At 37.6% G+C, this 14,580-nt stretch overlaps 1 protein-coding gene across 1 annotated transcript; it reads right to left on the bottom strand.

The window, feature by feature from the left end:
* Nucleotides 1–8: 8 nt before the first annotated feature.
* Nucleotides 9–13,474, bottom strand: ppm1h (protein phosphatase, Mg2+/Mn2+ dependent, 1H). Its single transcript, XM_027020085.2, has 10 exons — nt 13,088–13,474; nt 10,009–10,195; nt 9,139–9,498; nt 8,545–8,657; nt 8,061–8,145; nt 6,892–7,010; nt 4,776–4,839; nt 3,136–3,243; nt 1,318–1,469; nt 9–852 (listed from the first exon to the last, which is right to left on the bottom strand). The coding sequence occupies exons 1-10, from the start codon at nt 13,318–13,320 to the stop codon at nt 696–698; spliced, it is 1,578 nt and encodes a 525-aa protein (XP_026875886.2). The 5' UTR covers nt 13,321–13,474; the 3' UTR covers nt 9–695.
* Between the last annotated feature and the right edge of the window lie 1,106 nt (nt 13,475–14,580).

Below are 14,580 nucleotides of genomic sequence, written 5' to 3'. Positions count from 1 at the left end.
AAATCACAAAAAGACCAGTTGATTTATTTTTATATAACTGTACTGATTTTCAGATTTAGTGTAGGACATTTACATCGGTAACCGATAAATTGTGGTTTTTAGCTAGTGAGTTTTCCTTTATTTGAGACCACAGTTCCTACAACATGATGAATCCAGAGGTGCTCCTCAGGCTGTGTGTGGGGGTGGGGGGGGGACTGAAAAAAATCGATCCTCGCATGAGGCTATGCAGGAAAGAAAGAACACCATGGAAAGAGAGCTGATGTTTTTCAAATGCAACTCTAAATGTATTTACATTAATTCATGTATGCTAACTCTAAATTCACTGTCATTTCCATTCATAGAATGGACAAGAGAAAAGAGACAAAATCATCTGTGTTAAGAGGATAACCAGAAGGCAAGAGGAAGACTTCAGCACAGCCAGGCTGTTAACAGTACTTTTTGAACAATATCAACTGGAAATCAAGAGCAGTAACTAGTATTGTTGAATACTGACATTGAGTCCTCCAGGTTGTCAAAGTTAAAATTACAGCACTGAATCTACCATGAACTCCACTCAGCATTCAGGAGTCGTAATATAGCTCTTGTGATTTCTTTATATCTTTAAAATTGTTAAACACTATAGGGCCAGCAAAGGCCATGGTGAAGACTTAATTAGCCCTCCCATTCATTGTCCAGTGCTTCTCTCTCTCCACTGGTCACCTTGGCTGTTGCTGTTTGTTTCCAAACATCAAGGGAATTATGTAAACAGATATGTCATCTCCAGAGCCCAGCCTGTCATTTGCTATCCTCCAGCCTCGGTCATTCAGTACCCCTCGAGCTTTCATTACCAGGTCCTGGGCTGCCATGGTATACCTAAACAACCAGAGAAAGAGAGTTGCTGATAAAGCAACCAGTAGAGGGGTGTGCTTAGGCACCATTTCCAGATTGCTTTTAATTACTTTCTTTCATTTTAACCATCCAGGGAGGGCAAACTCAGCAGTGTAATACTCTCATTTGCTTGTTTAACCTTTCATAACCAGGCAAATGCCCTGACTGGTTGGTGTTTTACTAAAGCAGTCTTCTTACCAAGTGGTCTTCTTTCCAAGCTTGTTGTACACAATATGTTATGGCCAAGATAATTCTTGTGAAGTGGTTTGAGAGTCTAGACATGTGGTAACTGATTCATTTATTTATTCTCATCAACACTTGTAAACACTGCTCTAAGGGCAATGCTTTTAAACTACTCAAACACCTCCAGCAAGCATTGAACAGCATGTCAGGACAAACTGGTTATTTGATTTTGCCATTTCATCTAGCACTCTTTCCCACATAACTTGCCTGTGATGGTCGTCAGGGTCACAGTTTCCAAGGAAACTAGTGACTGCCTCAGCAACTTCCAGGTTGGAGAGAACATCCCATAAGCCATCTGTAGCCAAAACCATGACATCATCAGCTCCATGCTCAAACTGCCCCAAGTTGTACACTTTCACCTGGAAACAAAAATGCAGATCCTTTATACATATACTTTTTATTAGCAAATACTGTGCTGGGGTTATAACAGGGTGGGTTACACACAGGCACCAAGTCTCCATCACCTATTGGTTTTGAAAATATTACCCACAAATAGGATATTTTTTGAAAATGTTTAACAATATTGTCACCTTCCTCTTATAAAATTCTCAGTAAATGTTATGTAAAAAAAAAAGTTAGAATGTAAATATAGTAATACTGCTTAAAAACCAACCAAACTACCTCATGAGTCTTAGCTGAGAACAGCCTGGGCGTGGTCCTTATATACCAGTGAGCACTCTTGACTGACAGCCCACTCAAGATGAGCAGATTAATATGGAACAAGCAGGGAGAATCAATCGCACCACCATACATTTGCAAACCTATCTAGGAGGATCTTTAAATTCCCAGTGGATGGTTGTTTTTTTTTTGTTTTTTTGTTTTTTTCTCCCCAGGATAAAAACAAAACTATAGGCTTAGACAATAATGGATAGCTTTGCAGAAATGAAAAATTACATGGACTTCAATGTTAAATAACAAGTCTAGCATTTACCACCTTTGAATTTTCCTTTAGTTAGATTAATGTCAGAGCAGCCTATGTTGGATAAATCTTACATAAGCTTGAATCAACATTAGGACTAGCCATTTTACACTGAAAATAAACCAGTCCTATATAAGACATTGAAATATTATTATTAAGATAAACTTCATATATAGATTACATGTATTGTGTGGTCATAAGTGCACAAATATCTTAATTAAAAATAAAACAGATTTAGGTTACCTGGGGCTTTAAAACATATTTTTACCTCACATCTGCAAACCCGTATGCATTTCACACACTGGTTGCTACAATCTCAGCCTAAAGGATTTGCTAGAGGAATACGTTTTTATTTTATTGTCATTCTGCAAGATAACTGACAACAATAAAGATCAAAGTTGAATTAACAAAGATCTTGGGTTTGCTCAACAGTAAGTAAACAAATGTCTTGTCCCACTGTACATACTAGATACCCAACTTATGCCTACACTCACTGATCGCAATTCCTGAGAACCCTTGCTGTTCTGTTCATTATGTGGTGTTTCTAATAATGTGGTATTTCTAATAAAGTAGCCAGTGAGCACATTGTACATTTCACAAGTCAAGAAGCTACCCAGAATAAGCAATGTGAGATGCACTAACATTAGAAACTTTCAGAAGCTTCTAGTCTTGCTTGCCTTCGTGTGGCTGAACTGTGGCTGAACTCAGTTGTGAATTAAAGATCAAGGGAGCTTCAGAAGATTTCACAGGCAGTGCAGACAAGACCACAGAGAGGCTGGCATTCCATTAGTGCCCAAAGAAGAGGCATGTAGAGTTCAGGTAGAGTGCTGCTTGAAAGAGAACATGCTAGAAGAGTCTGTCAAGGCCTTTCCACTCAAAATGATGTTAACAAGAAGCTGCCAAGGCCTTTCCACGCAAAATGATTGAAATGTTAACAAGAAAATAGTACCAAAATCTAGCAAAACTGGTGTGCTAGCTCATACTCTCTACATCTGGTTGTGCAAGAGCAAAGTGGACCATAAATTTACATAACACTAAACCTGATTCTGACTTTATCCTTGGTGGCCACATAGTGTATGTGTTATATGACAAAAGAATCATCTTACCTCTGGACAGGAGGAGAGAAAAGGTTTGATGGAGATGTCTGTTCCATGAACCTTTAGATCATGATCACCAAACCCTCTGGTAACGCCAATGGTGGCCATCACCCGGGCCTGAAACCCAAGAGTATCGCTTGTCATTCACAATTCAACCCAAAATAACATTCAAAATTGCTTAAATAGCTGTCAGGTCTTTCTTGTTCCTTCAAAGAGCATGTGTTTTAAAGCCCCCTTGTCCACTCATTACTCTCCTTACAGCACTCATACTTGTACGTAATCTAAAATCTCATTCTCAGTAACGTGGTTTCGGATTTTCAGTTAATTATGGTTTCCAATAGAGAGAGAAGAGAGATCACTGCAGCCTAAATAAGAAATGAGGAAAGGAAGACAACAGAGGCACCAGAGACAGAGGCAAGCAATATATATGGAGAGTAGATGCTTAATGTCTATGGTGCACTTGGAAGTTCTAATTTTGCACTGATCTACAACCAGCTTCTTCTAGTCTTAATTCCTGCCTTATCCATTATAACACATGCTGTAAAACTGGTCATTGATCACAGTAAATAATAAAAAACTTTTCAAGGCACAGAAGAAAAGCATTCTTTTCTCAACAGGCTTAGAATTCCTCTCACATTCCACTATCAATGGTTTCCTACTGATTTTTCTCACTCTCAGTCTCATTTTAAATAAGTAAAGTTACTTTGTGAGGACAAATTGTAAAGTCTCTTTTTCTGTTTAACTGAATGTGTCATCTATAAATTGGCACAAAACTATAGGCACAGCAGTACAATACTAGCTTCAAGTAAGTATGAGTAGTAGCACATTTCATAGCTGCCATTCTCACCAATATGTGTGTGTGTGTGTGTGTGTGTGTGTGTGTGTGTGTGTATATATATACACACACACACACACACACACACACACACACACACACACACACACACACATACATTATATATATATATATATATATATTATATATATATATATATATATATATATATATATATATATATATATATATACACATACATACATACATACATACACACACACACACACACACACACACGTATATACATACACACACATACGTATATGTGTGTGTGTATATATATATATATATATATATATATATATATATATATATATGAGAGAGAGAGAGAGAGAGAGAGAGAGAGAGAGAGACAGAGATCACTGAATTCCATCCTAAAGTGGGTTTACACGAGCTCCAACAGAACAGTACATATTCATCTTATAGTACTTATCACTTTCTGACACTATATCTGACACTAATATTACTAATAATGAACACTAATGGTATTGTTTGGCTGGTCTCAAATAGAAATTAGAATAGACCTCAGCCATTAGATTCAACAAGCCCTTTCAAACCTCATGATTCTTGTAGGTGTTATTCGTGGCAAGATGTAAATCTGGTTGATGTGTTTCTAGTAATCCAGATAATCTTATCAACTGTGGTTTCTTCTTGTCAGTAGCTATTCTCAGCACACAGCCGCTGGAGTCTACAGAGAGTCCCAGTTAGCTGCAGCAGCTGAGGAATGCCCTGTGTGTTATCAGAGCCTTCAGCTGTGTCTCACTAGAAATGACAGATTAATAATTCTGTCAGCAGTGAGCGTTCCACCTACCTTTTTCCCCTCTCCAAAAACCAGAGGGAACTTTAGGTCATCCTCCTGCACGGTTTTATATGCCCTACACACAAAAGAATGAACTTGATTAAGTTTTGTTTTACATGTGATCAACGCACCCCCTGCCAATAAATAAATAAATAAATAAATAGTCCAAGAGGGAATGACAAAATTGCTCAATACAATCTTATCCAGTCTTGCGGTGGTCTGGGATTCATATCACATGTTAGAGATTAGCATTTGGTGCTTAAGGCTAAACTTCCTACACCTAACGCTTAAATTCTTAACTTCTATGGATAGGTTTATTTACCATTTTATAATTGCAATAAATCTAAAATAACATAAAACAAATGTTTTTATAATTTCTTTTAGAATTGAGGCTGTATTACTGATTTACTTAGGAATTCTAACAAAAATATGTCACACTTGCACTCACTGATGGTCCTGCATATCCTGTAGTGAATTTTATTGACTCCGTTTCATTTTAATGTGGTTGGAGTCAACATGCATTCCTCATTCCTTCTTCCCAGTTTTTTTATGAATAGTTCTGAACTGCTGTTGGGATCACAGGCCTCTTACAGAGCAATACAATTTCTGAGTTGATTATTGCTATGAATAAATTATTCAAACATAAGATTAGACATTACAACTGAAATCTGGCAGCTCCTGTGGCCTCTTGAAAATGTAATTTCAGACCAAATAGATAAATCTCTGATTCAAATGCCTCTGAATGCTCTTGGAAATATTCATTTTTAGCAGACCGGGACAGAGGTACGCTCTGGTGTATTGTGGAAGGAATGAATATACATACACACACACACACACACACACACACACACACACACACACACACACAGTTCACATGTCCAACTATCTGCACACTTAATCCCTCCATCACATGTCCCTGGTGTGAGAGAATGAAAAATTAGCAGAAAGCATGACTGCAGACATTCTTCAAGAGTCGGTGAGCTCAGTTACATCCCAGAGGCACAGTACATCACACACAGGAGAGCGTGCACATGCACACACTCCTGCACACATTCATACAAAACAAGTTCTATAACATACCGAAGTATAATAAATAAATGACAATTATTCTATTTCATACTCTTGCACTGAACATAGAAAACATTTACTGTAAATCAAATTCATCTTCTTAAAGCCAAACTTTTTGTATGTAATTTTCTTGGAGCATTTTGAATGAAAGATATTATCCCAGTTCATTTATTCTTGAAAGCAATTCACACCATATGCACTCAACACCTATCCATATTATTGGTCTATATATGTTTCTTAGATTTCACTGTTAACAAATAACAACTTTAAAAATAGTATAGCTTTAGAACATTCACTCTTGCACAACCTATTCGGAATTAGAGGTGGGTTTAAAAACATTCCCAGACATTGTTCACTTATCCACAGTGATTTACATATATATCAGTATGACAATGTGTGCTCCCTGGGAATTGGACCTGTGATCTTGGTGCTGTAACCATCTGGATCTGCCTGCTTTACCAGGTGAACTACAGAAGGCCTTAGCTCACAGCAGCTACAGAGCATATTGTTCATCAATTTAGTTTAGAGAACAGATTTGCTGTAAACATTGCTTCATATTACTTTCACTTATGAATTCAGTTACACCGAACTCTGCAAGATGAACTGATTTTGTACCCTTCCCAGGATTTTCTCAGATTAAACTTGGTGGCCTGCCAAATAAAAATAGTAATACATTGCAGAATTTACCCAAGTAAATGTAAGCTTGCAGTTAGACATGCTATGAAAACTATTGGTAATTGTCTATCCATTTGATGTGTTGTGAATTTTGGGAAGGAAAAAATTAATATTCTATATGGATTTATATTTAATATTTAGAATCAAAGCTAATAAAAAAAGTTAAGACAATAAAAAGAAAAATGACATTTAAAAATGTTTTTATTTGACAGAATTCGCACACCTCTTAAATTCTATTAAATTTGCTATGGTATTATGTTCTTTGCAATATATGAAATGTTTACTAAATTAAACTTGTAGCCAGAGAAGCAAAATAAATTCAATACATTCAATAACATAATACACAGGTATAAAATAAGCAGGGAGGTGTATCATGACCACTTACCAGCCCTTCATGCTGTAGTCCCTGTACAGTATCCTCTTCCCTACCTCCTTCTTGTAAACCATTCTGGGGAACTCCAAGTGTGTGAATTCATTCCCTAACAAGTGAGGCTCTGTAAAAGCCTTGGAGAAAAGCAGGACAGTATAAGGGCCTGAATCTCTATGAAGGAAGTTTTAACTAGGCAAATTAGTTTTTGTAAAACACTATACCAAAGATATTTTAAGTAAGCAGAGTGAATATCATTTTAAACGGACTTTCCAACAGTCAACATTCAAAACATTTACCACTAATGCTTGTAGGAATTAGGACTCAGATTCTTTGCTGTGTGTCCTAGCAATAATTTTAAGATCTGATCAATTTGGATAGGTTGTCACAAGCTTGTGAGGTTTGCACTGAGAGCTTTGGAAACATTCACAGAAATTGGAACTAAAGAATTAAGGAAATCAGAACTAAAAAAATGGATATTTCATCACTTCTTCCTGACCGCATAAGTAAACTGTTCATTGTGGCTTTTGCTCAGGAAGTACTGTAAAAACATTAGAAAATAGTGAACAATACAAAAACAGCATAGGTGTCTAAAATCGAATGGTGGTGTAGGTTTACATGTTGTTTGTTTTTAACAAAATTAACAAAAGATGACAGGTCTAGTAGCATTTTTTTTTGTGCAATTATAATGAATATATGCACCTATAAAATCAAAATTATTTACTTGATTCTGGTTCAGTTTAGGCTGTTTTAAAAGTAGCCTACTATGTAGCCTACTTTTGTGGCCACAGAGGAGATGTGTCAGTTTATAAAAAAGTGTCTATTCTCTATGACTGTGGCCACAAACGTGTGTGTGTGTGTGTGTGTGTGTATGTATGTGTGTATATATATATATATATATATATATATATATATATATATATATATATATATATATATATATATATATATATATAAATATATAATGCTAGGTCCCCTTCTTTTTGCTCATTCTATTTTCAATTAAAAAATGGAAGTTAAAATGAAAAATGTAGTCATTTCAAAATTCAATAACTTGAAGCAGAAAAACAAGTTATCTTTGTTTTCTTTGTCAGATAAAAGTGAAATTTCTTTCTTTTCTTTGCACTGAACATAAAATCATGCATGCAACTGCCTTATAAGAACAGATTCTGTGCCCTTGTCCTCACCAAACACTGAAGTCTCTGTCTCTCGGACTCTGGAGTGAAGGCACTTGACATGGAGATGATCTCTCCACCGTGCAAGATGATGGCCCTGAGAGAAATAGCACAAACGGCTGTTTTGGGTATAATTCAAAGGCAGGTTGCGTTTGTGCAAGTCTCTATTGTCATGGAGTACATGTGCTTTAAGTTTATGTGCTTAAAGGTGGTTTCTGTCACAATAGCAAAAGTGGAAGTTATACATTTCAGATACAGCCTTGATACTCTAAGCTAACTCTATCCTCATACTACTGCATTGTAGGAGCACATCAGCTCAAGCCCATGCCATTAGATGAAACGAAGCTAAAATGGTTCCAGATCAGTAAAAGAGCATAAAAAAAACAACTTTCCGAATAAACACTGATTGTCATTCTCTCTCAGTAAAAGTACTTAGGTACAACTTGGAATTCCTAACAGCAACAAAGAATTTACATAATGTCAGAAAGGATCTTACCTGCTGTCACCTGCATTGGCCACATAAAGTGTTCCCAACAAACAGACCACCACTAAAGCTGTACAGCCTCCTGAGATATCATAGACATTCCTCTCTCTGCCAATGTGCTTGTCCTGAAGGTACACATTCCCAAAGAAGTAAAAAATACCAATAAAGAAGCATTAGAAACTGAACTTTTTGCACTTTTTTGCCACTATCTTTTCATGTACCAAAGTGTCAAGATGAGACCAGTCCTTCAGATACTTTAAACTGCCTGCCATCTAGTGGTGATAAGTAACCAATAGATTTCATTAAAGGAAAAGGTTTCCACATGCTAATTTATTTAATCATTATTTACCAACAAAGTTGCTTTTATAATAATAATAAATTATTATTATTATTATTATTATTATTATTATTATTATTATTATTATTATTATTAATAATAATAATATTATTGTTATTATTATAGCCTGTAATTGTCTTATGTTTTATACTTCTTACTGGTTTTAGATTCTGGTAAAACACAAAGAGTTTATTTTAAAAACCTTTATGGCTACCATGTGTGCTTTGTGATCCAATTTTAAACGCCGTTGTCCTTATGCTACAACTCACCATCTCTTTGAATGCGTTCTCGATTGCCCCAATCACCAGACTCTCCTGCTTCACCTTCTTCTCCATGAAGAAGCGTGGTGCCACAGTGTTGGGAGAGCCTGGGGCCCCTGCCGCACCTCGCAATGATGCTACCCTGGACAGCGCACGCTGAGAGGACCCTCCGGAGGGGTGCAAGTGGTGGCTGTTCTCTTCTCCCAGGCAAGTGGGAGGCTGAAGAGAGGGCTTCTGGAGGATCTCTAGCACACCCTGGAGCTGCTCTTCAATGTGGAGATGAAGAAGCTTAGAGGCAAATACGGCGGCGCCTGAACCGGCATGTCCATCAAACAAAGCCCAGTAGTGAAAGTACAGCTCCTCCTGTTCCTGTTGAGACACACAGTAATGCAAATGTAAACCAACACAATAATACAACCATGAGTACATACCTGAATACAAACATAGGCAATAGATTGCTAATCCTTTACCTTAGTTCTCCGTTCATCATCTCATCAAACTTCAGATCTAGAAAAAAAACTCTCTACAGCCTTCTTTACTATATTAATGAAAGCCATGTGTGTATTTTAAATGTTCTTTATTATACTGTAAATATAATAAAGGTTTCAGGTTTAGGCTACTCTAACAATTTTCCTTTAATAAAGGAAAATTAACGTACAATTCAACCTTTTCCGCCTGTACTCTTCGTGCTACTTCCCCTCATCCATAAATAAATGAGGTAAAGCCTTACATGAACCCATCCAAATGCTTTTAACGTAGCAGGGAAGAGATGAAATGTCAATGCTAAGCTTCTCTAGAGTGTTTCATTTCATATATAATGGTGCATAATGAATGAGATAAGGTGTAACGTGAAGGGGCCACATTGGCTAAGGCACTCACAGAGCTCTCCACAGTTGGGAGAGTTCTCTCCCTGGCTTCCAGAGCATCTCTGCTGGGTAGAGAAGATCGCCTCCTGGTGGGGGGAACGTAGCTTGGGCTGGAAGGGTCGGCAGGCCGTCTCCTCAGCTCCACCACCTCACAGCATGCCTGGTCTTCATTCAGAGCACTCTTACCAGCATTAATTACCCTGCAGGAGCATGATGCAGAAAGCGCTTGTAGACCATGCAATGTGTGTCATCAGTGCCAACATAAAGGGTTTTTTTTAATGAGAATGAGACAAATGAAAGGTGTTTTTGACAATCTCCTCTGTCATGCACTGTGGTAAGCAGTGTTCTAAATTCTATACATTTTGTCCCATGCACATTTTTCTTCTAAATATCATTAGATTCCTTGAATTATGATGTTGTTAAAGAGTCAAAAAAATGAAATCCAATTAAGCTACGACTACTGCATACTGAACTGATGTTATGAGACTCTCCTGTTTTTGTAGATTTTTTTATTTGTAGTTATTTTCTTTCCAATTAGGATTTTCAAAAGCCAGCTTCCATTTAGCTTGCAGTCAGTTATTGGTCATACGTTATTTGTCATAAGTTGCCATAAGTTAGCCAGAGCTGTTTTGTAGGTAATGTTGGCAATGGGTTAATTAGCTACATTTCTTCATATGATACTCAATGACACACAATGGATCTTTTACTTTTGCTCATAATTTGTTCTGTTGTGTCCGACAAGCTGACCTGCATTTAAAATCATGCTCAACCTGTCCAGACTTAAAATGATTTTCACCCTTTTAAGAGGCTAAACCACAGAGGGATATGATTGCTCTAGCCCTCAAAAAACTTACTGACATCTTTTTAAATATGCAGAGGTTTAGATGTAGCAACATTCATATTTCAAATATTTAATGATCACGCAATTCAAAACATAGCAGAATTTAGACAATTTTATTTATCACAGGGTGTGAGAGGGGTGATTTTTGAAAATGTCACACATTGTTTTCATAGTGAAATATTTTTTACACCCAAAGTTCCTAATATGAGCATATTGCTTACTTGGATGTCACGCGACTTCAGTGGTCTATTTGAACATGCCAATTCAATATGATACATGTGTAACAGATTTCTTGCATAATTCACTGGTTCTGTTGCACAAGCTAAAGATAAATTCTAGCCTTATAGTACCTGATCTATTGAAATGTATGCATAGAATTCCAAAGGGCCACTGCGCACAGCTATACCTGATTCAGATCATGAGTGCTGGATGGGTTAAATAAATTGTGTCAATGAACAGCAAACACAAAGTTAGACTGTCATGCAGCTCCTGGTTTCTTTCCAGAAGCGTGCAACATTTGCATATCCTCATCTGTTACTGAGAATGAAAAGGATAAAAGTGATCAAGTAATTTAGGTTTTTTAGAGGAATCATCTAACTGTGATGATAAACAGGCATGGTATCTTACAGCATAACTACCAAGACATATTTGTGGAATAAAAATGGAATCTGAGAGAAAGATCGTACAAATTGTTTTCCTGTAACATTTGGTACACACATGCAAACATCCTTAAAATGACTTGTATATCTTAGTTGCACAGGAACTGAAAATGGGGCGATTCCTGCTCATTAGCCACTGCTGAACTACACATCGTACAGTAACCTACCTACTTCAGCAAGACTTGGCAATCATCCATCTTCAACATTAGATTAGGATATAGGACCCTTGGAGACAAAAAAGTTGCTCAGAGGCTGTTGCTATCTTCACACTACTATTTCACTTTGATTCCATTATTATCAGGTCAGATTAAAAGGCTGATGGGATGCAAACTTTTCCTGGGCTCCGGAGAGGAAGCTGGGACCAGATATAGGACATTACATTACAAACATCAATGATGGAATTTTTTGTTTGCTTGTTTATTTGTTTGCCTTTATTAAGTGTAATTGGCAGAGCTATAATGCACATTTGATCCCTGTAGTGGACCCTTTCAGCTGCATGACTGAGAGAGTTACTGACACAGATAAACAGTGATCTTTGGCAGGGAAGTTGCAGATATTTGCAAATGTCAATGAAAAAGAAGGCCTACTGCTTGTTTCCATATGTGTGGGATGGGGGTATACACACATTTATTTGCAAAACAATCCTATATTAGTCTAAAAAAACTACATAAACTTCACATTCTGCTAGAGAACATGCATTCTGGTTACTCAGTAAAGCAACAGCAACTTCTACTTTTTTTTTTAAAGGAACTGCAACTGCTAAAAAGACAATGAATGCAAAACTTTGAATTTATGTGGAAACATTAGGATGATGTGCCAATCTAGTGTCAATCTATTGATTATATACAAATGCCTCTTTTAGGGCAGCATCACCTTGCCATGGTTTGAAGCTGGTATTGTAGTGTGAACTTATTTGATGGAAGCTAACATTGACAGTCAAGTCAATCAATCATTTTTATTGATCACCTTCTAATTGGCCTATTAGAGCAGAATCACTTTGCCAAGGATTGCAGCTGGTATTGTAGTATACAGTCTGCTCTCATCCCAAGAGGGATTTGTTGGCGGAGAAAAGAGCTTTTCAGAGTAGCCAATAGCCAACCCACACGAGCACAGACACTAGTGACTCCTGTACTGATGCTGGCTCTAATGTCTCCACCCAGGAAACTGTTTCATGGCGTACTGGTGCAGCGACAACCTGGATAAGGTGACACAGGACAGTAATGCGCACCTGGCCAGATTTTCTCTCACTAACAACACACCCACATGTTTACGGTAAAAACGATCTAGGTCATTATTTTAAATAATAAAGATTCTTTTTTCAATATCATTAAGCGTTTAGTCGTGCATAGTAAACACGAATGCCGCAGATAAGCGGATACTTGTACTGACGATGTCGAGGGGTCATTTAAAATGAAATGCGAATGAACAAGCCAGGATTTTGCGATATTTTAATTATGTTATCGGCCAAATCCCCGCTCCTAATATGCATATTCAGCAGTAGTAATCGCACATTCAACAGCAATAATTCCACATTTTTCGTTGCTAGAGAACCTGTCGGATGTATAAGCGTAGAGTATATGAAACAGACTTACTCTGCGTAACCGGTGGACCACGGCAATCGGTTCGTCTCCTTGACAATAAGAATAGGTCGCGCGATGTGATCGGCAGAGCACTCTACCTCATCTGGAGACATTCCAAGGAAGTCCGGTCTCGAGTAAGGGAATCTCAGCGGTAAATCTGGGCCGCTATAATTTTCCTCATTTGAACTAGAAGCCATGATGCCGCCAATGATATTGGAAACAGCGGACCTCACCCGTGTAAACATGATGGTGAATATGTATTCGTGCTGTAGCCTCACTACAATATAATCCACGGAAAGACGTTATTTATCACGACCTAAAGGTTTAAATGTAGCCAACAGTTTATGGACAATATTGCCTGTCAACTTCATTCAGTTCTTGCAGCGAGTGAACACGGAACTGAACTCCCATTGGATGCTGTCATGTGACAAACCTGCCTAGTATTTGGTCACACTCCGAGTGCCAGTCTACTTGAACGGTTAGCAATATAAGGTCAGTGAGGTATATTCTCCATATCTGTTCATAGGCTGTGTTTGTCTTTGTGTGGTGGTGTAGGCCTGTACGAAACAGCTTCTGTCTCACTTTCAGTTTCAATACTTTATATCAGTCAGTGCTTGAGAGAGAAGAATTTGTTTCAGTACACAAACAACAAACATACGCACATCTAACATGCATCAGAATTTTAAAGAAATTCTTAAGATGCATTAAAACACAATCATTAATAAATAATCATCCATAAAATTCATAAAAATGTTAAAATACTGTCTAACAGCAGAAGAAGGGTAAGTGCTGATACAGAACTGAGATGTTCTAAAATGCTATGTAACATTTTACCAGAAAGGGGCAGTTTAAAACGGTACTGTACTGGGTGTGAACCATCAGCATGAATGTTTAATGCCTCCTCTTCCATTCTACAGATGTATGTAGATGCAATGAAATCATTCACAACCAATGATTTTAGAACCAGTACATACATCTACTCTAATCATAAGAATAGTTTGATTGGGGGGTGTCGCACCCAATAATTCCTGATCATACTACAGTCGTGACCAAAAGTTTTCACAAAGTTTGCTGCCTCAGCAAGAATGGTCTCAAGATGCCTCACTGTTGGCATGACGCAGAACTCATGGTAGCACTCACCTTTTCTTCTCTGGACAATAATTTGTTCAGATGTCCCAAACAGTCTGAAGAGGGCTTCATCACAGAAAATAACTTTACCCCAGTCCTCTGTAGTCCAAACCCTATATGACCCATGCAGAATGTCAGTCTGTTGTTGATGTTTTTCTTCTTTGCTGCCCTGGCTTCTGGCTTCTGGCTTCTTTGCTGCCCTTCTTGACACCAAGCCATCCTCCAAAAGCCTTCACCTCACTGTACATGAAGATGCACTTACAATTGCCTTCTGCCATTTCTGAGCAAACTCTCATCCAAGGGAGTGGGTTTGCTCAAAATGTTTCCTAAGAACACTGCCACGAATGTCCTCCCACTTAATTATCTTACTAGTGGCT

Source organism: Electrophorus electricus, chromosome 2 (assembly GCF_013358815.1).
Source record: "Electrophorus electricus isolate fEleEle1 chromosome 2, fEleEle1.pri, whole genome shotgun sequence".
NCBI classification, from domain to species: Eukaryota; Metazoa; Chordata; class Actinopteri; order Gymnotiformes; family Gymnotidae; genus Electrophorus; species Electrophorus electricus.
The sequence above is the reverse complement of the archived record's forward strand: the minus strand, read 5'-3'. Positions and strand labels throughout refer to the sequence as shown.